A 24469-nucleotide genomic window follows, 5' to 3' on the forward strand; every position below is an offset into this window, starting at 1 on the left:
ATGCTTTCAAGAAGGAGCTAGATAGGTATCTTATGGGTAGGGGAATCAAGGAATACGGGGACAAGGCAGGAACTGGCTATTGATAGTAGATGATCTGCCATGATCTCAAAATGGCGGTGCAGGCTCGCAGGGCTGAATGGTCTACTTCTGCATCTATTGTCTGTTGTCTATTGTCCCACTGGAGGAAGGGGGATGGGGAAGAGACAACCCACAGGTGGAAGATGGATGCGTAAGAGAGATCCCTCAGGAGGACAGGGGATGGGGAAAAAATTTCCGGCAGGAGGAAGTGGATGGGGAAGAGTGATCCTACAGAAGGAAGCAGAATGAGGATGAGAGATCCAACAGGTAGAGGGATGGGAAAAAGAGATACCACAGGGGGGAGGGGATCTGGAAGATAACTCCTACAGAAGGATGGGAGATGGGGAAGAGAGATCCCACAAGAGGAAGGAGAATGGGAAAGAGAGATCCCAATGGAGGTAGGGGGATGGGAAAGAGAAATCCTACAGAAGGAGAATGGGAAAGAGAGATCCCACAGAAGGAAAGGGGCTGGTGAAAATGATCCCACAGGAGGAATGGGGATAGGGAAGAGAGATCCCACACGAGTAAGTGGGATGGGGAAGAGAGATCACACAGGAGGAAGAGGGATGGGGAAGAGATGTCCCAGAGCAGGATGTGCATATAGAAGACAGTACCTGGAGTAGGAAGCTGAATCAGGAAGAGAGATCCCACTGGAGGAAGGGGGACTGGGAAGACAGCTCCCACAGCAGGAAGGGGTATGGGGAAGAAACACCCCACAGGAAGTAGGGGATGAGGCAATGAGATCCTGCAGGAAGAAGTGCGATGGGTAAAAGAGGTCCCACAGCAGTTGGGGGTATGGGGAAGAAAGATACCACAGGAGGAATGGGGAAAGGAAAGAGAGATGCTAGGGGAGGAAGGGGAATGGGAAGGAGAGATCCCACAAGAGGAAGGCAGATGGGGAAGGGAGATCCCACAGGTGGAAGAGGATGGGAAGAGAGAGCGCACATGAGGAAGGGGATGAGGAAATGAGATCACGCAGGGAGAAGTGGGATGAGGAACAGAGTTCCCTCAGGTCGAAGGGGGATAGAAAAGAGAGATCCTACGGGAGAAAGGGAATGGGAAGGAGATATCCCACAGGAAGAAGGCGGATGGGGAAGAGAGATCCCACAGGAAGAAGGGGGATGGGGAAGAGATACCCCACAGGAAGAAGTAGGATGGGGAACAGAGTTCCCACAGGTTGAAGGGGGATAGAAAAGAGAGATCCTATGGGAGAAAGGGGATGGAAGGAGTGACCCCACAGAAGGAAGGCAGATGGTGGAGGGAGATCCAACAGGAGGAAGAGGGATGGGGAAGAGAGATCCCACAGGAGGACGGGGGATAGAAGAGAGAGATCCTACGGGAGAAAGGGAATAGGAAGGAGAGATCCCACAGGAGAAAGGCGGATGGTGAAGGGAGATTCAACGGGAGGAAGAGGGATGGGGAAGAGTGATCCAACAGGAGGAAGGGGGATGGGGAAGAGAGTTCCCGCAGGAGGAAGGGGGATGGGGAAGAGAGATCCCACAGGAGGAAGGGGGATGGGTAAAGGAGATCCCACACGAGGAAGGAGGATGGGGAGGTGAAATCCCACAGGAGGAAGGGGATGGGGAAGAGAGATCCCACAGTAAGGGGGATGAGGAAAATGATCCGACAGGAGGAAGGGGATGGGGAAGAGAGATACCACAGGAGGAAAGGGATCGGGAAGAGAGATCACACGGGAGGATGTGGGATGGGGAACAGAGATCCCACAGGAGGATGGGGGATGTGGAAAAGAGATTGCACAGGAGGACGGGGGATGGGGAAGAGAGGTATCACAGGATGAAGGGGGATGGGGAAAAGAATTCCTACAGGAGGAAGGGAGATGGGGAAGAGAGATCCCACAGGAGGAAGGGCAATGGGAAGAGAGATCCTACACGAGGAAGGGGGATGGGGGAGAGAGATCCCTCATGAAGAAGAGTGATAGGGATGAGAGATCCCACAGTACGTGGGATGAGGAAAGAGATCCGACAGGAGGAAGGGGATGGGAAGAGAGATCCCAAAGGAGGAAGGGGGATGGGGAAAAGAATTCCTTCAGGAGGAAGGGGAATGGGGAAGACAGATCCAACAGGAGGAAGGGGGATGGGTAAAGGAGATCTCAGACGAGGAAGGGGAATGGGGGAGAGATCCCACATGAGGAAGGGGGACAAGGAAGAGAGATCCCACAGGAGGAAGGGGAATGGGAAGAGAGATCCCAAAGGAGGATGGGGGATGGGGAAGAGAGATCCCACAGGAGGAAGGGGGATGGGTAAAGGAGATCCCACACGAGGAAGGGGGATGGGGAGGCGAAATCCCACAGGAGGAAGGGGAAGGGTTATTGAGACCAAAGAGGAGGAAGGGGATGGGGAAGAGAGATCCCTCATGAAGAAGAGTGATGGGGATCCCACAGGCGGATGGGAATGGGGAAGAGAGATCCCACAGTAAGGGGGATGGGAAGAGATATCCAACAGGGGGAAGGGGGATGGGGAAGAGATATCCAACAGGAAGAAGGTGGATGGAGAAGAGAGACCCCACAAGAGGAAGGGCATGGGGAAGAGATATCCCACAGGAATAAGGGGGATGGGGAAGAGAGATCTTACACGAGGAAGGGGGATGGGGAAGAGAGATCCCACAGGGGGAAGGGAGATGGGGAAGAGAGATCCCACAGGAAGAAGGGGGATGGGGAAAAGATATCCCACAGGAGGGGGGATGGGGAAGAGATATCCCACAGGAGTGGGGATGGGGAAGAGAGATCCCACAGGACGAAGGGGAATGGGAAGAGAGATCCCACAGGAGGACGGGGGATAGAAGAGAGAGATCCTACGGGAGAAAGGGAATAGGAAGGAGAGATCCCACAGGAGAAAGGCGGATGGTGAAGGGAGATTCAACGGTAGGAAGAGGGATGGGGAAGAGAGATCCAACAGAAGGAAGGGGGATGGGGAAGAGAGTTCCCGCAGGAGGAAGTGGGATGGGGAAGAGAGATCCCACAGGAGGAAGGGGAATGGGAAGAGAGATCCCAAAGGGGGATGGGGGATGGGGAAGAGAGATCCCACAGGAGGAAGGGGGATGGGTAAAGGAGATCCCACACGAGGAAGGGGGATGGGGAGGCGAAATCCCACAGGAGGAAGGGGGATGGGGAGGCGAAATCCCACAGGAGGAAGGGGAAGGGTTATCGAGACCAAAGAGGAGGAAGCCGATGGGGAAGAGACATCCCTCATGAAGAAGAGTGATGGGGATCCCACAGGCGGATGGGAATGGGGAAGAGAGATCCCACAGTAAGGGGGATGGGAAGAGATATCCAACAGGGGGAAGGGGGATGGGGAAGAGATATCCAACAGGAAGAAGGTGGATGGAGAAGAGAGACCCCACAAGAGGAAGGGCATGGGGAAGAGATATCCCACAGGAATAAGGGGGATGGGGAAGAGAGATCTTACATGAGGAAGGGGGATGGGGAAGAGAGATCCCACAGGGGGAAGGGAGATGGGGAAGAGAGATCCCACAGGAAGAAGGGGTATGGGGAAAAGATATCCCACAGGAGGGGGGATGGGGAAGAGATATCCCACAGGAGTGGGGATGGGGAAGAGAGATCCCACGGGATGAAGGGGAATGGGAAGAGAGATCCCACAGGAGGACGGGGGATAGAAGAGAGAGATCCTACGGGAGAAAGGGAATGGGAAGGAGATATCCCCCACAGGAAGAAGGCGGATGGGGAAGAGAGATCCCACAGGAAGAAGGGGGATGGGGAAGAGATACCCCACAGGAAGAAGGCGGATGGGGAAGAGAGATCCCACAGGAAGAAGGGGGATGGGGAAGAGATACCCCACAGGAAGAAGTAGGATGGGGAACAGAGTTCCCACAGGTTGAAGGGGGATAGAAAAGAGAGATCCTATGGGAGAAAGGGGATGGAAGGAGTGACCCCACAGAAGGAAGGCAGATGGTGGAGGGAGATCCAACAGGAGGAAGAGGGATGGGGAAGAGAGATCACACAGGAGGACGGGGGATAGAAGAGAGAGATCCTACGGGAGAAAGGGAATAGGAAGGAGAGATCCCACAGGAGAAAGGCGGATGGTGAAGGGAGATTCAACGGGAGGAAGAGGGATGGGGAAGAGTGATCCAACAGGAGGAAGGGGGATGGGGAAGAGAGTTCCCGCAGGAGGAAGGGGGATGGGGAAGAGAGATCCCACACGAGGAAGGAGGATGGGGTGGTGAAATCCCACAGGAGGAAGGGGATGGGGAAGAGAGAACCCTCATGAAGAAGAGTGATGGGGATGAGAGATCCCACAGGCGGATGGGAATGGGGAAGAGAGATCCCACAGTAAGGGGGATGAGGAAAATGATCCGACAGGAGGAAGGGGATGGGGAAGAGAGATACCACAGGAGGAAAGGGATCGGGAAGAGAGATCACATGGGAGGATGTGGGATGGGGAACAGAGATCCCACAGGAGGATGGGGGATGTGGAAAAGAGATTGCACAGGAGGACGGGGGATGGGGAAGAGAGGTATCACAGGATGAAGGGGGGATGGGGAAAAGAATTCCTACAGGAGGAAGGGAGATGGGGAAGAGAGATCCCACAGGAGGAAGGGCAATGGGAAGAGAGATCCTACACGAGGAAGGGGGATGGGGGAGAGATCCCACAGGAGGAAGAGGATGGGTTATCGAGATCCAAGAGGAGAAAGGGGATGGGGATGAGAGATCCCTCATGAAGAAGAGTGATAGGGATGAGAGATCCCACAGTACGTGGGATGAGGAAAGAGATCCGACAGGAGGAAGGGGATGGGAAGAGAGAATCCACAGGAGGAAGGGGGATGGGGAGAGAGATCCCACAGGAGGAAGGCGGATGGTGAAGGGAGAGTCAACGGGAGGAAGAGGGATGGGGAAGAGAGATCCCAAAGGAGGAAGGGGGATGGGGAAAAGAATTCCTTCAGGAGGAAGGGGAATGGGGAAGACGGATCCAACAGGAGGAAGGGGGATGGGTAAAGGAGATCTCAGACGAGGAAGGGGGATGGGGGAGAGATCCCACATGAGGAAGGGGGACAAGGAAGAGAGATCCCACAGGAGGAAGGGGAATGGGAAGAGAGATCCCAAAGGAGGATGGGGGATGGGGAAGAGAGATCCCACAGGAGGAAGGGGGATGGGTAAAGGAGATCCCACACGAGGAAGGGGGATGGGGAGGCGAAATCCCACAGGAGGAAGGGGAAGGGTTATCGAGACCAAAGAGGAGGAAGGGGATGGGGAAGAGAGATCCCTCATGAAGAAGAGTGATGGGGATCCCACAGGCGGATGGGAATGGGGAAGAGAGATCCCACAGTAAGGGGGATGGGAAGAGATATCCAACAGGGGGAAGGGGGATGGGGAAGAGATATCCAACAGGAAGAAGGTGGATGGAGAAGAGAGACCCCACAAGAGGAAGGGCATGGGGAAGAGATATCCCACAGGAATAAGGGGGATGGGGAAGAGAGATCTTACACGAGGAAGGGGGATGGGGAAGAGAGATCCCACAGGGTGAAGGGAGATGGGGAAGAGAGATCCCACAGGAAGAAGGGGGATGGGGAAAAGATATCCCACAGGAGGGGGGATGGGGAAGAGATATCCCACAGGAGTGGGGATGGGGAAGAGAGATCCCACAGGACGAAGGGGAATGGGAAGAGAGATCCCACAGGAGGACGGGGGATAGAAGAGAGAGATCCTACGGGAGAAAGGGAATAGGAAGGAGAGATCCCACAGGAGAAAGGCGGATGGTGAAGGGAGATTCAACGGTAGGAAGAGGGATGGGGAAGAGAGATCCAACAGAAGGAAGGGGGATGGGGAAGAGAGTTCCCGCAGGAGGAAGTGGGATGGGGAAGAGAGATCCCACAGGAGGAAGGGGAATGGGAAGAGAGATCCCAAAGGAGGATGGGGGATGGGGAAGAGAGATCCCACAGGAGGAAGGGGGATGGGTAAAGGAGATCCCACACGAGGAAGGGGGGATGGGGAGGCGAAATCCCACAGGAGGAAGGGGGATGGGGAGGCGAAATCCCACAGGAGGAAGGGGAAGGGTTATAGAGACCAAAGAGGAGGAAGGGGATGGGGAAGAGACATCCCTCATGAAGAAGAGTGATGGGGATCCCACAGGCGGATGGGAATGGGGAAGAGAGATCCCACAGTAAGGGGGATGGGAAGAGATATCCAACAGGGGGAAGGGGGATGGGGAAGAGATATCCAACAGGAAGAAGGTGGATGGAGAAGAGAGACCCCACAAGAGGAAGGGCATGGGGAAGAGATATCCCACAGGAATAAGGGGGATGGGGAAGAGAGATCTTACATGAGGAAGGGGGATGGGGAAGAGAGATCCCACAGGGGGAAGGGAGATGGGGAAGAGAGATCCCACAGGAAGAAGGGGGATGGGGAAAAGATATCCCGCAGGAGGGGGGATGGGGAAGAGATATCCCACAGGAGTGGGGATGGGGAAGAGAGATCCCACAGGATGAAGGGGAATGGGAAGAGAGATCCCACAGGAGGACGGGGGATAGAAGAGAGAGATCCTACGGGAGAAAGGGAATGGGAAGGAGATATCCCCCACAGGAAGAAGGCGGATGGGGAAGAGAGATCCCACAGGAAGAAGGGGGATGGGGAAGAGATACCCCACAGGAAGAAGGCGGATGGGGAAGAGAGATCCCACAGGAAGAAGGGGGATGGGGAAGAGATACCCCACAGGAAGAAGTAGGATGGGGAACAGAGTTCCCACAGGTTGAAGGGGGATAGAAAAGAGAGATCCTATGGGAGAAAGGGGATGGAAGGAGTGACCCCACAGAAGGAAGGCAGATGGTGGAGGGAGATCCAACAGGAGGAAGAGGGATGGGGAAGAGAGATCCCACAGGAGGACGGGGGATAGAAGAGAGAGATCCTACGGGAGAAAGGGAATAGGAAGGAGAGATCCCACAGGAGAAAGGCGGATGGTGAAGGGAGATTCAACGGGAGGAAGAGGGATGGGGAAGAGTGATCCAACAGGAGGAAGGGGGATGGGGAAGAGAGTTCCCGCAGGAGGAAGGGGGATGGGGAAGAGAGATCCCACAGGAGGAAGGGGGATGGGTAAAGGAGATCCCACACGAGGAAGGAGGATGGGGAGGTGAAATCCCACAGGAGGAAGGGGATGGGGAAGAGAGGGACCCTCATGAAGAAGAGTGGTGGGGATGAGAGATCCCACAGGTGGATGGGAATGGGGAAGAGAGATCCCACAGTAAGGGGGATGAGGAAAATGATCCGACAGGAGGAAGGGGATGGGGAAGAGAGATACCACAGGAGGAAAGGGATCGGGAAGAGAGATCACATGGGAGGATGTGGGATGGGGAACAGAGATCCCACAGGAGGATGGGGGATGTGGAAAAGAGATTGCACAGGAGGACGGGGGATGGGGAAGAGAGGTATCACAGGATGAAGGGGGATGGGGAAAAGAATTCCTACAGGAGGAAGGGAGATGGGGAAGAGAGATCCCACAGGAGGAAGGGCAATGGGAAGAGAGATCCTACACGAGGAAGGGGGATGGGGGAGAGATCCCACAGGAGGAAGAGGATGGGTTATCGAGATCCAAGAGGAGAAAGGGGATGGGGATGAGAGATCCCTCATGAAGAAGAGTGATAGGGATGAGAGATCCCTCATGAAGAAGAGTGATAGGGATGAGAGATCCCACAGTACGTGGGATGAGGAAAGAGATCCGACAGGAGGAAGGGGATGGGAAGAGAGAATCCACAGGAGGAAGGGGGATGGGGAGAGAGATCCCACAGGAGGAAGGCGGATGGTGAAGGGAGAGTCAACAGGAGGAAGAGGGATGGGGAAGAGAGATCCCAAAGGAGGAAGGGGGATGGGGAAAAGAATTCCTTCAGGAGGAAGGGGAATGGGGAAGAGAGATCCTATAGGAGGAAGGGGGTTGGGGAAAATGATCGCTTGGGAGGAAGAGGGATGGGTAAAGGAGATCCAGCACGAGGAAGGGGGATGGGGAAGAGATATCCCACAGGAAGAAGGCGGATGGGGAAGAGAGATCCCACAGGAGGAAGGGGAATGGGAAGAGATATCCCAAAGGAGGATGGGGGATGGGGAAGAGAGATCCCACAGGAGGAAGGGGGATGGGTAAAGGAGATCCCACACGAGGAAGGGGGATGGGGAGGCGAAATCCCACAGGAGGAAGGGGAAGGGTTATCGAGACCAAAGAGGAGGAAGGGGATGGGGAAGAGAGATCCCTCATGAAGAAGAGTGATGGGGATCCCACAGGCGGATGGGAATGGGGAAGAGAGATCCCACAGTAAGGGGGATGGGAAGAGATATCCAACAGGGGGAAGGGGGATGGGGAAGAGATATCCAACAGGAAGAAGGTGGATGGAGAAGAGAGACCCCACAAGAGGAAGGGCATGGGGAAGAGATATCCCACAGGAATAAGGGGGATGGGGAAGAGAGATCTTACACGAGGAAGGGGGATGGGGAAGAGAGATCCCACAGGGGGAAGGGAGATGGGGAAGAGAGATCCCACAGGAAAAAGGGGGATGGGGAAAAGATATCCCACAGGAGGGGGGATGGGGAAGAGATATCCCACAGGAGTGGGGATGGGGAAGAGAGATCCCACAGGATGAAGGGGAATGGGAAGAGAGATCCCACAGGAGGACGGGGGATAGAAGAGAGAGATCCTACGGGAGAAAGGGAATAGGAAGGAGAGATCCCACAGGAGAAAGGCGGATGGTGAAGGGAGATTCAACGGTAGGAAGAGGGATGGGGAAGAGAGATCCAACAGAAGGAAGGGGGATGGGGAAGAGAGTTCCCGCAGGAGGAAGTGGGATGGGGAAGAGAGATCCCACACGAGGAAGGGGGATGGGGAGGTGAAATCCCACAGGAGGAAGGGGGATGGGGAGGTGAAATTCCACAGGAGGAAGGGGATGGGGAAGAGAGACCCTCATGAAGAAGAGTGATGGGGATGAGAGATCCCACAGGCGGATGGGAATGGGGAAGAGAGATCCCACAGTAAGGGGGATGAGGAAAATGATCCGACAGGAGGAAGGGGATAGGGAAGAGAGATACCACAGGAGGAAAGAGATCGGGAAGGGGGATCACACAGGAGGATGTGGGATGGGGAACAGAGATCCCGCAGGAGGATGGGGGATGTGGAAAAGAGATCGCACAGGAGGACGGGGGATGGGGAAGAAATTTCCGGCAGGAGGAAGTGGATGGGGATTATGGATTCCACAGTAGGAAGCAGAATCAGGAAGAGAGATCCAACAGGAGGTAGGGGGATGGGAAAGAGAGGTATCACAGGATGAAGGGGGATGGGGAAAAGAATTCCTACAGGAGGAAGGGAGATGGGGGAGAGATACCACAGGAGGAAGGGCAATGGGAAGAGAGATCCTACACGAGGAAGGGGGATGGGGGAGAGATCCCACAGGAGGAAGAGGATGGGTTATCGAGATCCAAGAGGAGAAAGGGGATGGGGATGAGAGATCCCTCATGAAGAAGAGTGATAGGGATGAGAGATCCCACAGTATGTGGGATGAGGAAAGAGATCCGACAGGAGGAAGGGGATGGGAAGAGAGAATCCACAGGAGGAAGGGGGATGGGGAGAGAGATCCCACAGGAGGAAGGCGGATGGTGAAGGGAGAGTCAACGGGAGGAAGAGGGATGGGGAAGAGAGATCCCAAAGGAGGAAGGGGGATGGGGAAAAGAATTCCTTCAGGAGGAAGGGGAATGGGGAAGAGAGATCCTATAGGAGGAAGGGGGTTGGGGAAAATGATCGCTTGGGAGGAAGAGGGATGGGTAAAGGAGATCCAGCACGAGGAAGGGGGATGGGGAAGAGATATCCCACAGGAAGAAGGCGGATGGGGAAGAGAGTTCCCACAGGAAGAAGGGGGATGGGGAAGAGATACCCCACAGGAAGAAGGCGGATGGGGAAGAGAGATCCCACAGGAAGAAGGAGGATGGGGAAGAGATATCCTACACGAGGAAGGTGATGGGGAAGGGAGATCCCACAGGAAGAAGTGGGATGGGGAACAGAGTTCCCACAGGTTCAAGGGGGATAGAAAAGAGAGATCCTATGGGAGAAAGGGGATGGAAGGAGTGACCCCACAGGAGGAAGGCAGATGGTGAAGGGAGATCCAACATGAGGAAGAGGGATGGGGAAGAGAGATCCCACAGGAGGAAGGGGGATGGGGAAAAGAGATCCCACAGGAGTAGGGGGATGGGTAAAGGAGATCCCAGACGAGGAAGGGGGATGGGGGAGAGATCCCACAGGAGGAAGGGTTATCAAGATCCAAGAGGAGAAAGGGGATGGGGATGAGAGATCCCTCATGAAGAAGAGTGATAGGTATGAGAGATCCCACAGTACGTGGGATGAGGAAAGAGATCCGACAGGAGGAAGGGGATGGGAAGAGAGATACCACAGGAGGAAGGGGGATGGGGAAGAGAGATCCTACACGAGGAAGGGCAATGGGAAGAGAGATCCTAAACGAGGAAGGGGGATGGGGAGAGATCCCACAGGAGGAAGGGGGATGGGTAAAGGAGTTCCCACACGAGGAAGGGGGATGGGGAGGCGAAATCCCACAGGAGGAAGGGGGATGGGGAAGAGTGATCCCACAGGAAGAAGGGGGATGGGGAAGAGATATCCCACAGGAGGAAGGGAGATGGGGAAGAGAGATCCCACAGGAGGAAGGGGGATGGGGAAGAGAGATCCCACAGGAGGAAGGGGGTTGGGGAAGGGAGATCCCACAGGAAGAAGTGGGATGGGGAACAGAGTTCCCACAGGTTCAAGGGGGATAGAAAAGAGAGATCCTATGGGAGAAAGGGGATGGAAGGAGTGACCCCACAGGAGGAAGGCGGATGGTGAAGGGAGATCCAACAGGAGGAAGAGGGATGGGGAAGAGAGATCCCACAGGAGGAAGGGGGATGGGGAAAAGAGATCCCACAGGAGTAGGGGGATGGGTAAAGGAGATCCCAGACGAGGAAGGGGGATGGGGGAGAGATGCCAAAGGAGGAAGGGGAATGGGAAGAGAGATCCCAAAGGAGGATGGGGGATGGGGAAGAGAGATCCCACAGGAGGAAGGGGGATGGGTAACGGAGATCCCACACGAGGAAGGGGGATGGGGAGGCGAAATCCCACAGGAGGAAGGGGAAGGGTTATCGAGACCAAAGAGGAGGAAGGGGATGGGGAAGAGAGATCCCTCATGAAGAAGAGTGATGGGGATCCCACAGGCGGATGGGAATGGGGAAGAGAGATCCCACAGTAAGGGGGATGGGAAGAGATATCCAACAGGGGGAAGGGGGATGGGGAAGAGATATCCAACAGGAAGAAGGTGGATGGAGAAGAGAGACCCCACAAGAGGAAGGGCATGGGGAAGTGATATCCCACAGGAATAAGGGGGATGGGGAAGAGAGATCTTACACGAGGAAGGGGGATGGGGAAGAGAGATCCCACAGGGGGAAGGGAGATGGGGAAGAGAGATCCCACAGGAAGAAGGGGGATGGGGAAAAGATATCCCACAGGAGGGGGGATGGGGAAGAGATATCCCACAGGAGTGGGGATGGGGAAGAGAGATCCCACAGGACGAAGGGGAATGGGAAGAGAGATCCCAAAGGAGGACGGGGGATAGAAGAGAGAGATCCTACGGGAGAAAGGGAATAGGAAGGAGAGATCCCACAGGAGAAAGGCGGATGGTGAAGGGAGATTCAACGGTAGGAAGAGGGATGGGGAAGAGAGATCCCACAGGAGGAAGGGGGATGGGTAATGGAGATCCCACACGAGGAAGGGGGATGGGGAGGTGAAATCCCACAGGAGGAAGGGGGATGGGGAGGTGAAATCCCACAGGAGGAAGGGGGATGGGGAGGTGAAATCCCACAGGAGGAAGGGGATGGGGAAGAGAGATCCCTCATGAAGAAGAGTGATGGGGATGAGAGTTCCCACAGGCCGATGGGAATGGGGAAGAGGGATCCCACAGTAAGGGGGATGAGGAAAATGATCCGACAGGAGGAAGGGGATAGGGAAGAGAGATACCACAGGAGGAAAGAGATCGGGAAGAGGGATCACACAGGAGGATGTGGGATGGGGAACAGAGATCCCGCAGGAGGATGGGGGATGTGGAAAAGAGATCGCACAGGAGGACGGGGGATGGGGAAGAAATTTCCGGCAGGAGGAAGTGGATGGGGATTATGGATTCCACAGTAGGAAGCAGAATCAGGAAGAGAGATCCAACAGGAGGTAGGGGGATGGGAAAGAGAGGTATCACAGGATGAAGGAGGATGGGGAAAAGAATTCCTACAGGAGGAAGGGAGATGGGGGAGAGATACCACAGGAGGAAGGGCAATGGGAAGAGAGATCCTACACGAGGAAGGGGGATGGGGGAGAGATCCCACAGGAGGAAGAGGATGGGTTATCGAGATCCAAGAGGAGAAAGGGGATGGGGATGAGAGATCCCTCATGAAGAAGAGTGATAGGGATGAGAGATCCCACAGTAAGTGGAATGAGGAAAGAGATCCGACAGGAGGAAGGGGATGGGAAGAGAGATACCACAGGAGGAAAGGGATCAGGAAGAGAGATCACACAGGAGGAATGGGATGGGGAAGTGAGATCCCACAGGAGGAAGGGGGATGGGGAAGAGAGATCCCACACGAGGAAGGGCAATGGGAAGAGAGATCCTACACGAGGAAGGGGGATGGGGAGAGAGATCCACAGGAGGAAGGCGGATGGTGAAGGGAGATCCCACAGGAAGAAGTGGGATGGGGAACAGAGTTCCCACAGGTTCAAGGGGGATAGAAAAGAGAGATCCTATGGGAGAAAGGGGATGGAAGGAGTGACCCCACAGGAGGAAGGCGGATGGTGAAGGGAGATCCAACAGGAGGAAGAGGGATGGGGAAGAGAGATCCCACAGGAGGAAGGGGGATGGGGAAAAGAGATCCCACAGGAGTAGGGGGATGGGTAAAGGAGATCCCAGACGAGGAAGGGGGATGGGGGAGAGATCCCACAGGAGGAAGAGGATGGGTTATCGAGATCCAAGAGGAGAAAGGGGATGGGGATGAGAGATCCCTCATGAAGAAGAGTGATAGGGATGAGAGATCCCACAGTACGTGGGATGAGGAAAGAGATCCGACAGGAGGAAGGGGATGGGAAGAGAGATACCACAGGAGGAAGGGGGATGGGGAAGAGAGATCCTACACGAGGAAGGGCAATGGGAAGAGAGATCCTAAACGAGGAAGGGGGATGGGGAGAGATCCCACAGGAGGAAGGGGGATGGGTAAAGGAGTTCCCACACGAGGAAGGGGGATGGGGAGGCGAAATCCCACAGGAGGAAGGGGGATGGGGAAGAGTGATCCCACAGGAAGAAGGGGGATGGGGAAGAGATATCCCACAGGAGGAAGGGAGATGGGGAAGAGAGATCCCACAGGAGGAAGGGGGATGGGGAAGAGTGATCCCACAGGAAGAAGGGGGATGGGGAAGAGATATCCCACAGGAGGAAGGGGGATGGGGAAGAGAGATCCCACAGGAGGAAGGGGGTTGGGGAAGAGAGATCCCACAGGAAGAAGTGGGATGGGGAACAGAGTTCCCACAAGTTGAAGGGGGGATAGAAAAGAGAGATCCTACGGGAGAAAGAGAATGGGAAGGAGAGTTCCCACAGGAGGAAGGCGGATGGTGAAGGGAGATCCAACAGGAGGAAGAGGGATGGGGAAGAGAGATCCTATAGGAGGAAGGGGGATGGGGAAAATGATCGCTTGGAAGAGGGATGGGTAAAGGAGATCCAGCACGAGGAAGGGGGATGGGGAAGAGATATTCTACACGAGGAAGGTGATGGGAAGAGAGATCCTACATGAGGAAGGGGGATGGGGAGAGAGATCCCACAGGAGGACGGGGGATACAAGAGAGAGATCCTACAGGAGAAAGGGAATGGGAAGGAGAGATCCCACAGGAGGAATGCGGATGGTGAAGGGAGATCCAACGGGAGGAAGAGGGATGGGGAAGAGATATCCCACAGGAAGAAGGGGGATGGGGAAGAGAGATCCCACAGGAGGAAGGGGAATGGGAAGAGAGATACCAAAGGAGGATGGGGAATGGGGAAGTGACATCCCACAGGAGGAAGGGGGATGGGTAAAGGAGATCCCACACGAGAAAGGAGGATGGGGAGGTGAAATCCCACAGGAGGAAGGGGATGGGGAAGAGAGAACCCTCATGAAGAAGAGTGATGGGGATGAGAGATCCCACAGGCGGATGGGAATGGGGAAGAGAGATCCCACAGTAAGGGCGATGAGGAAAATGATCCGACAGGAGGAAGGGGATGGGGAAGAGAGATACCACAGGAGGAAAGGGATCGGGAAGAGAGATCACACAGGAGGATGTGGGATGGGGAACAGAGATCCCACAGGAGGATGGGGGATGTGGAAAAGAGATCGCACAGGAGGACGGGGGATGGGGAAGAGAGGTATCACAGGATGAAGGGGGATGGGGAAAAGAATTCCTACAGGAGGAAGGGAGATGGGGAAGAGAGATCCCACTGGAGGAAGGGCAATGGGAAGATAGATCCTACACGAGGAAGGGTGATGGGGGAGAGATCCCACAGGAGGAAGAGGATGGGTTATCGAGATCCAAGAGGAGAAAGGGGATGGGGATCAGAGATCCCTCATGAAGAAGAGTGATAGGGATGAGAGATCCCACAGTACGTGGGATGAGGAAAGAGATCCGACAGGAGGAAGAGGGATGGGGAGAGAGATCCCACAGGAGGACGGGGGACACAAGAGAGAGATCCTACGGGAGAAAGGGAATGGGAAGGAGAGATCCCACAGGAGGAAGGCGGATGGTGAAGGGAGAGTCAACGGTAGGAAGAGGGATGGGGAAGAGAGATCCAACAGAAGGAAGGGGGATGGGGAAGAGAGATCCCACAGGAGGAAGGGGGATGGGTAATGGAGATCCCACACGAGGAAGGGGGATGGGGAGGTGAAATCCCACAGGAGGAAGGGGGATGGGGAGGTGAAATCCCACAGGAGGAAGGGGATGGGGAAGAGAGATCCCTCATGAAGAAGAGTGATGGGGATGAGAGATCCCACAGGCGGATGGGAATGGGGAAGAGAGATCCCACAGTAAGGGGGATGAGGAAAATGATCCGACAGGATGAAGCGGATAGGGAAGAGAGATACCACAGCAGGAAAGGGATCGGGAAGAGGGATCACACAGGAGGATGTGGGATGGGGAACAGAGATCCCGCAGGAGGATGGGGGATGTGGAAAAGAGATCGCACAGGAGGACGGGGGATGGGGAAGAAATTTCCGGCAGGAGGAAGTGGACGGGGATTATGGATTCCACAGTAGGAAGCAGAATCAGGAAGAGAGATCCAACAGGAGGTAGGGGGATGGGAAAGAGAGGTATCACAGGATGAAGGGGGATGGGGAAAAGAATTCCACAGGAGGAAGGGAGATGGGGGAGAGATCCCACAGGAGGAAGGGCAATGGGAAGAGAGATCCTACACGAGGAAGGGGGATGGGGGAGAGATCCCACAGGAGGAAGAGGATGGGTTATCGAGATCCAAGAGGAGAAAGGGGATGGGGATGAGAGATCCCTCATGAAGAAGAGTGATAGGGATGAGAGATCCCACAGTAAGTGGGATGAGGAAAGAGATCCGACAGGAGGAAGGGGATGGGAAGAGAGATACCACAGGAGGAAAGGGATCAGGAAGAGAGATCACACAGGAGGAAGGTGGATGGGGAAGTGAGATCCCACAGGAGGAAGGGGGATGGGGAAGAGAGATCCCACACGAGTAAGGGCAATGGGAAGAGAGATCCTACACGAGGAAGGGGGATGGGGAGAGAGATCCCACAGGAGGAAGGCGGATGGTGAAGGGAGATTCAACAGGAGGAAGAGGGATGTGGAAGAGAGATCCCAAAGGAGGAAGGGGGATGGGGAAAAGAATTCCTTCAGGAGGAAGGGGAATGGGGAAGAGAGATCCTATAGGAGGAAGGGGGATGGGGAAAATGATCGCTTGGGAGGAAGAGGGATGGGTAAAGGAGATCCAGCACGAGGAAGGGGGATGGGGAAGAGATATCCCACAGGAAGAAGGGGGATGGGGAAGAGATACCCCACAGGAAGAAGGCGGATGGGGAAGAGAGATCCCACAGGAAGAAGGAGGATGGGGAAGAGATATCCTACACGAGGAAGGTGATGGGGAAGGGAGATCCCACAGGAAGAAGTGGGATGGGGAACAGAGTTCCCACAGGTTCAAGGGGGATAGAAAAGAGAGATCCTACGGGAGAAAGGGGATGGAAGGAGTGACCCCACAGGAGGAAGGCGGATGGTGAAGGGAGATCCAACAGGAGGAAGAGGGATGGGGAAGAGAGATCCCACAGGAGGAAGGGGGATGGGGAAAAGAGATCCCACAGGAGTAGGGGGATGGGTAAAGGAGATCCCAGACGAGGAAGGGGGACGGGGGAGAGATCCCACAGGAGGAAGGGTTATCAAGATCCAAGAGGAGAAAGGGGATGGGGATGAGAGATCCCTCATGAAGAAGAGTGATAGGTATGAGAGATCCCACAGTACGTGGGATGAGGAAAGAGATCCGACAGGAGGAAGGGGATGGGAAGAGAGATACCACAGGAGGAAGGGGGATGGGGAAGAGAGATCCTACACGAGGAAGGGCAATGGGAAGAGAGATCCTAAACGAGGAAGGGGGATGGGGAGAGATCCCACAGGAGGAAGGGGGATGGGGAAGAGTGATCCCACAGGAAGAAGGGGGATGGGGAAGAGATATCCCACAGGAGGAAGGGGGATGGGGAAGAGAGATCCCACAGGAGGAAGGGGGTGGGGAAGAGTGATCCCACAGGAAGAAGGGGGATGGGGAAGAGATATCCCACAGGTTGAAGGGGGGATAGAAAAGAGAGATCCTACGGGAGAAAGGGAATGGGAAGGAGAGTTCCCACAGGAGGAAGGCGGATGGTGAAGGGAGATCCAACAGGAGAAAGAGGGATGGGGAAGAGAGATCCTATAGGAGGAAGGGGGATGGGGAAAATGATCGCTTGGGAGGAAGAGGAATGGGTAAAGGAGATCCAGCACGAGGAAGGGGGATGGGGAAGAGATATCCTACAGGAAGAAGACAGATGGGGAAGAGTGATCCCACAGGAAGAAGGGGGATGGGGAAGAGATACCTCACAGGAGGAAGGGGGATGGGGAAGAGAGATCCCACAGGAAGAAGGAGGATGGGGAAGAGATATTCTACACGAGGAAGGTGATGGGAAGAGAGATCCTACACGAGGAAGGGGGATGGGGAGAGACATCCCACAGGAGGACGGGGGATGCAAGAGAGAGATCCTACAGGAGAAAGGGAATGGGAAGGAGAGATCCCACAGGAGGAATGCGGATGGTGAAGACAGATCCAACAGGAGGAAGGGGGACGGGGAAGAGAGATCCCGCATGAGGAAGGGGGACAAGGAAGAGAGATCCCACAGGAGGAAGGGGAATGGGAAGAGAGATCCCAAAGGAGGATGGGGGATGGGGAAGTGACATCCCACAGGAGGAAGGGGGATGGGTAAAGGAGATCCCACACGAGGAAGGGGGATGGGGAGGCGAAATCCCACAGGAGGGGGATGGGGAAGAGGTATCCCACAGGAGGAAGTGGGATGGGGAACCGAGTTCCCACAGGAAGAAGGGGGATAGGAAAGAGACATCCTGCAGGAGGAAAGGGGATTTGGAAAAGTGATCCCATAGGAGGAAGGGGGACTCGGAAGACCTATCTCACAGCAGGATGGAGGATGGGGAAGAGCTCCCATACGTGTTGGGGGTTTGGGGAAGAGAGATCACACTCGAGGAAGGGGGTTAGGAAAGAGTGATCCTACGGGAGGAATGGGAATGGGAAGGAGAGATACAACAGGAGGAAGAGTGATGGGGAATAGAGATCCTATAGGAGGAAGGGAGATGGGGAAAATGATTGCTTGGGAGGAAGGTGGATGAGTCAAGGAGATCCTACACGAGGAAGGGGGATGGGGAACAGAGTTCCCACAGGTTGTCGGGGGATAGAAAGAGAATTCCAACGAGAGAAAGGGGATGGGAAGGAGTGACCCCACAGGAGGAAGGCGGATGGTGAAGCGAGATCCAACAGGAGGAAGAGGGATGGGGAAGAGAGATCCCACAGGAGAAAGGGGGATGGGGAAAAGAATTCCTAAATGAGGAAGGGGGATGGGGAAGAGAGATCCCACAGGAGGAAGAGGGGTGGGTAAAGGAGATCCCACACGAGGAAGGGGAATGGGGAAGAGATCCTACATGAGGAAGCTGATGGGTTATCGAGATCCAAGAGGAGAAAGGGGATGGGGAAGCGAGATCCCTCATGTAGAAGAGTGATGGGGATGAGAGATCCCACAGTAAGGGGGATGAGGAAAGAGATCCGAAAGGAAGAAGGGGATGGGGAAGAGAGATACCACAGGAGGAAAGGGATCCGGAAGAGAGATCCCACAGAAGGAAGGGGGATGGGGAAGAGAGATCCCACAGGCGGATGGGAATGGGGAAGAGAGATCCCACAGTAAACGGGATGAGGAAAATGATCCGACAGGAGGGAGGGGATAGGGAAGAGAGATACCACAGGAGGAAAGGGATCCGGAAGAGAGATCCCACAGGAGGAAGGGTGATGGGAAATAGAGATCCTATAGGAGGAAGGGTGATGGGGAAAGTGATCCGACCGGAGGAAGGGGATGCGGAAGAAAGATACCACAGGAGTAAAGGGATAGGGAAGAGATATCCCATGGGAGGAAGGGGGATGTGGAACAGAGATCCCGCAGGAGGATGGGGGATGTGGAAGAGAGATCGCACAGGAGGACGGGGGATGGGGAAGAAATTCCGGCAGGAGGAAGTGGATGGGGAATATGAATCCCACAGTAGGAAGCAGAATCAGGAAGAGAGATCCAACAGGAGGTAGGGGGATGGGAAAGAGAGGTATCACAGGAGGAAGGGGATCCGGAAGAGAATTCCCAGAGAAGGAAGTGAGATGGGGAAGAGAGATCCCACAAGAGGAAGGAGAATGGGAAAAAGAGATCCCACTGGAGGTAGGGGGATGGGAAAGAGAGATTCCACAGGACGAAAGAGATGTGGATGAGCGATCCCACAGGCAGAAGGAGAAAGGGGAAGAGATATCCCACAGGAGGAAGGAGATCGCGAAAAGAGATCCCTCAGGAGGAAGGTGAATGGGGAAGAGAGATCCCACAGGAGGAAGAGGGATGGGGAAGAGAGATCCTATAGGAGGAGGGGTATAGGGAAAATAATCGCTTGGGAGGAAGGGGGATGTGTAAAGGAGATTCTACACGAGGAAGGAGGATGGGGAATAGATATCCCACAGGAAGAAGGTGGATGCGGAAGAGATATCCCACAGGATGAAGGGGGTGGGGAAGAAATATCCCACAGGAAGAAGGGGGATGGGGAAGAGATATCCCACAGGATGAAGGGGATGGGGAAGAGAGATCCCACAGGTGGAAGGGGGATAGGAAAGAGACATCCTGCAGGAGGAAAGGGGATTTGGAAAAGTGATCCCATAGGAGGAAGGGGGACTGGGAAGACATATCTCACAGCAGGAAGGAGGATGGGGAAGAGCTCCCATAGGTGTTGGGATTTGGGGAAGAGAGATCACACTCGAGGAAGGGGGATAGGAAAGAGTGATCCTACGGGAGGAATGGGAATGGGAAGGAGAGATCCCACAGGACGAAGGCAGATGGGGATGGGAGATCCCACAGGAGGAAGGGGGATGGGGAAGACAGTTCCCACAGGAGGAAGGGGGATGGGGAACAGAGTTCCCACACATCGAAGGGGGATAGAAAAGAGAGATCCTACGGGAGAAAGGGGATGGGAAGGAGTGACCCCACAGGAGGAAGGCGGATGGTGAAGGGAGATCCCACAGGAGGAAGGGGGATGGGGAAGAGAGATCCTATAGGAGGAGGGGGGATGGGGAAAATGATCGCTTGGGAGGAAGGGGGATGGGTAAAGGAGATCACACAGGAGGAAGGGGGATGGGGAAGAGATATCCCACAGGAAAAAGGGGGATGGGAAGAGGTATCCCACAGGAGGAAGGGGGATTCAGAAATGAATTCCTTCAGGAGGAAGTGGAATGGGGAAGAGAGATCCCACAGGAGGAAGGGGAAGGGTTATCGAGATCCAAGAGGAGAAAGGGGATGGGGAAGAGAGATCCCTCATGAAGAAGAGTGATGGGGATGAGAAATCCCACAGGCGGATGGGAATGGGGAAGAGAGATCCCACAGTAAGGGGGATGAGGAAAATGATCCGACAGGAGAAACGGGGTGGGGAAGAGAGATACCACAGGAGGAAAGGGATCCGGAAGTGAGATCACACAGGAGGAAGGGGAATGGGGAAGAGAGATCCTATAGGAGGAAGGGTGATGGGGAAAGTGATCCGATAGGGGGAAGGGGATGGGGAAGAGAGATTCCACAGGAAGAAAGGGATCGGGAAGAGATATCCCATAGGAGGATGGGGATTGGAAAGAGAGATCCCACAGGAGGAAGGGGGTTGGTGAAGAGAGATCCCACAGGAGGAAGGGGGATGCGTATAGGAGATCCCACACAAGGAAGAGGGATGGGGAAGAGAGGTCCCACAGGAGGAAGGGGTTGGGTTATCGAGATCCAAGAGAGAAAGTGGATGGGGAAGAGAGATCCCTCATGAAGAAGAGTGATGGGGAAGAGGGATCCCACAGGAGGATGGGAATGGGGAAGTGAGATCCCACAGGAGGAAGGGGGATGGGAAGAGATATCCTACACGAGGAAGGGGATGGGGAATAGTGATCCCACAGGAGTAAGCGGAATGGGAAGAGAGATCGCACAGGAGGACAGGGGATTGGGAAGAGAGATCCCACAGGAGGAAGGGGGATGGGTAAAGGAGATCCCACAGGAGGAAGGGGGATGGGGAAGATAGATCCCACAGGAGGAAGGGGAAGGGTTATCGAGATCCAAGAGGAGAAAGGGAATGGGGAAGAGAGATTCCTCATGAAGAAGAGTGATGGGGATGAGAGATCCTACAGGAGAATGGGAATGGGGAAAGTAATCCGACAGGAGGAAGGGGATTGGGAAGAGAGATCCCACAGGAGGAAGGGGAATGGGTAAAGGAGATCCCACACGAGGAAGGGGGATGGTGAAGAGAGATCCCACAGGAGGGAGGGGATGGGTTATCGAGATCCAATAGGAGAAAGGGGATGGGGAAGAGAGATCCCTCATGAAGAAGAGTGATGGGGATGAGAGATCCCACAGGAGGATGGGAATGGGGAAGAGAGATCCCACAGGAGGAAGGGGGATTGGTGAAGGAGATCCCACACGAGGAAGGGGGATGGGGAAGGGAGATCCCACAGGAGGAAGGGGATGGGTGAACGAGATCCAAGAGGAGAAAGGGGATGGGGAAGAGAGATCCCTCATTAAGAAGAGTGACGGGGATGAGAGATCGCACAGGAGAATGGGAATGGGGAAGAGAGATCCCACAGTAAGGGGGATGAGGAAAGTGATCCGACAGGAGGAAGGGAATGGGGAAGAGAGATACCACAGGAGGAAAGCGATCGGGAAGGGATATCACACAGGAGGAAGGGGGATGGGAAAGAGAGATCCTATAGGAGGACGGGTGATGTGGAAAGTGATCCGACAGGAGGAAGTGGGATGGGGAAGAAATTTCCGGCAGGAGGAAGTGGATGGGGAAGAGGGATCCCACAGTAGGAAGCAGATTCAGGAAGAGAGTTCCAACAGGAGGTAGGGGGATGGGAAAGAGAGATTCCACAGGACGAAAGAGATGGGGATGAGGGATGCCACAGGCAGAAGGAGAAAGGGGAAGAGATATCCCACAGGAGGAAGGAGATCGCGAAAAGAGATCCCTCAGGAGGAAGGGGTTGGGAAGAGAGATCCCGCAGTATGAAGCTGAATCAGGAAGAGAGATCCCACAGGAGGAAGGGGATCGGGAAGAGAGATCCCACAGGAGGGAGGGGTTGGGAAGAGAGATCACACAGGAGGAAGTGGATAGGGAAGAGAGATCCCACAGCAGGAACGGGTGTGTGGAAGAGAAATCTGACTAGAGGAAGGGTAATGGCTAAGAGAAATCCAACAGGAATAATCGGGATGGGGAAGAGTGATCGCACAGGATGAAGGGGGAGGCATTTGTCACAATACATCTCAATCTGATTTACTGCAGTTTTGCCCAAATCCGTTTACTTGGAAACAGCACAATGGAACAGTTTTAGAGTTCTGAGTGAGAGATAAACCAAGTTACCTCAACTCCTGGCACTTGTTCAGCCCGGGTCCCAGCCGCTGGATTCCTTCACACTGAATGTGGCAGCCCTGCAGGTCGAGTTCTTTTATAGTATCACAGAGTCCGATGGCATGAGACAGGACCGCGCAGTCAACCGGGGTCAGTGTCATTCCACGGAATGAAAGTGTTTTCAGAGATCCCAGTGCGGCCTGAGCCAGTCCACGATTCTGAGACTCAAACAGGTAGTGCAATGTGTTCAGGAGTCTCCTTCTACCAGTGTCACCAGTGTTTCCACTCTGGCGTTTAACCTCCTCCTTCACCCAGTCAATCACCCGGCAGGTTGTTTGATGAGGAAATGGACCCAGAAACTCCTCCAGGCCCCGAGCTGTCATTGGGTTGGAGAGACCAGCAACAAAGCGGAGAAATACCTCAAATCGCCCATCTTGTGTCTTGTGGGCTTCATTGAGGAATTTCAGGATATCCTGGGGATGTACAGTCAGGAATTGTGCGACTGCAGCTACAAACTCTTGGATGGTGAGGTGTGGGAATGTGTACACCACGCTGTGGGCAGAATCCTCTCTCTCCAAAAGCTCCATCAGGAACCCGGACAGGAACTGGGAAGGCTGCAGACTGTAGTTGATCAAATCTCCGTCTGCAAACACAATCTTCTTCTCGGACACTCCTCTGTAGGCCATCTGACCCACCCTGAGAAACACATCACGGGGTCTCTCAATCTCACGGCCGTGATTTTTTAGGATATTGTAAATATAGTAGGAGTACAGTTGGGTGATGGTCTTGGGAACTCTTTGCGGGTCCCTGACTCTTTGTGTGAAGAAGGGGCCCAGTGCCAGAGCGAGGATCCAGCAGTAGGAGGGGTTGTAGCTCATGGTGTACAGGATCTCGTTCTCCTGCACGTGTTTGAAAAGAGCTGCTGCTACCATCTGATCTTCAAAATGCTTAATGAAATATTCCTTCCGTTCCTCACCAACAAATCCCAGGATTTCAGCCAGGACACTGATCTCCGCCTTTTCCAATAAATGTAACGCAGTGGGGCGGGTGGTCACCAGCACTGAACACCCTGGGAGCAGCTTGCCCTGGATTAAACTGTACACAATGTCTGACACTTCACACCACCACTCGGGATCTGGGCACTGGTGCTTTGGTTCTGTATCTCTCCGACTGTCCGCAAAATCGATTGTGTGCTTGAATTCATCCAAACCATCGAATATAAACAGCAATGCCTCTGGGTACTTCCAGACCTCTCTCAGGATATTCCCAAAGTAAGGATATTGATCCAGAATCAGTTCCCTCAGGTTTATTCTGCAGTTAATAGAGTTTAAATCCCGGAATTTGAAACTGAAGACAAACTGGAATTGTTGGAATATTTTCCCTGCGGCCCAGTCATAAACAATCTTCTGTACCATTGTTGTTTTCCCGATTCCTGGCACTCCGGCTACTGCTGCAGAACTGCCAGATTTGGATTTTCTCCGGGAAAAACTGCTGTGGAATAACTGAGCAGTCTCTATTTTTTCTAACGCTCCACGGAGATGTTTCTCTCTATAATCCTCGTGGTCTCTGCCTCTTGCCAGCAGCTCGTGTTCCACCAGTGTCCGATCTCGAACAGTAGAAATGACCGTGAGCTTTGTGTATCGATCAAGCAGCTGGAAAACCTTCACCTTCTCCCTCATCAGGATTGTGTTCACTCTCAGTGTTTCAGTTTGTGCCCGCAGAGTCTCCTTGTGTTTCTGTTGAACATCTTCATGGGAACAGAGAACATATTCAAAATGTTAACTAGCTCAACTGACAAAGAACTTTATAACTGCATTCCAATATTCAGTGTTTGAGATTACATGAATTGATTCAATGCTTCCATGGATATTAGGACAGAAAATAAAATTCTGTCCACAGACATAGGAACTGACAGCGATGATTGTCTCAGAAAAATATCTAATCCTCATATTCTGACACTAATTACTGATGAAGGTGAACATTCCCCTGATATCCTATTGCAATCCTGACTGCACTCCCGTTACGACATTTCACTATATTTAAAGCATTGTTTGTATCATTAACAGACGGTGTTATTGTTGACCTGTTGTGGAAATATGGAGAGCAGGACAACGTGCATTTTAGCAAAGCTACACACTGGGGTGTCACGGGTGTCCACTGCTCTTGCATCAAAACGAGCAGAATATGCCGGAAAT

The 24469-nt window shown here is 54.2% G+C and overlaps 1 protein-coding gene and 1 long non-coding RNA gene across 4 annotated transcripts in view; one reads left to right on the plus strand and one right to left on the minus strand.

Annotated features, from left to right (window-relative positions):
* The window catches only part of LOC132389121 (NACHT, LRR and PYD domains-containing protein 3-like), a 66860-nt gene that overhangs the window by 17341 nt on the left and 25050 nt on the right, over positions 1 to 24469 (minus strand). For all 3 annotated transcript variants that reach the window (XM_059961579.1, XM_059961577.1, XM_059961578.1), the window contains one exon: positions 22287 to 24021. In XM_059961579.1, coding sequence (XP_059817562.1) covers positions 22287 to 24021 — 1735 coding nt within the window. The remainder of the gene's footprint in view (positions 1 to 22286; positions 24022 to 24469) is intronic.
* The window catches only part of LOC132389123 (uncharacterized), a 50376-nt gene that overhangs the window by 16538 nt on the left and 9369 nt on the right, over positions 1 to 24469 (plus strand). The window lies entirely within an intron of this gene.

The sequence above is a fragment of the Hypanus sabinus genome, unplaced genomic scaffold (genome assembly GCF_030144855.1).
Source record: "Hypanus sabinus isolate sHypSab1 unplaced genomic scaffold, sHypSab1.hap1 scaffold_477, whole genome shotgun sequence".
Taxonomy (NCBI): Eukaryota; Metazoa; Chordata; class Chondrichthyes; order Myliobatiformes; family Dasyatidae; genus Hypanus; species Hypanus sabinus.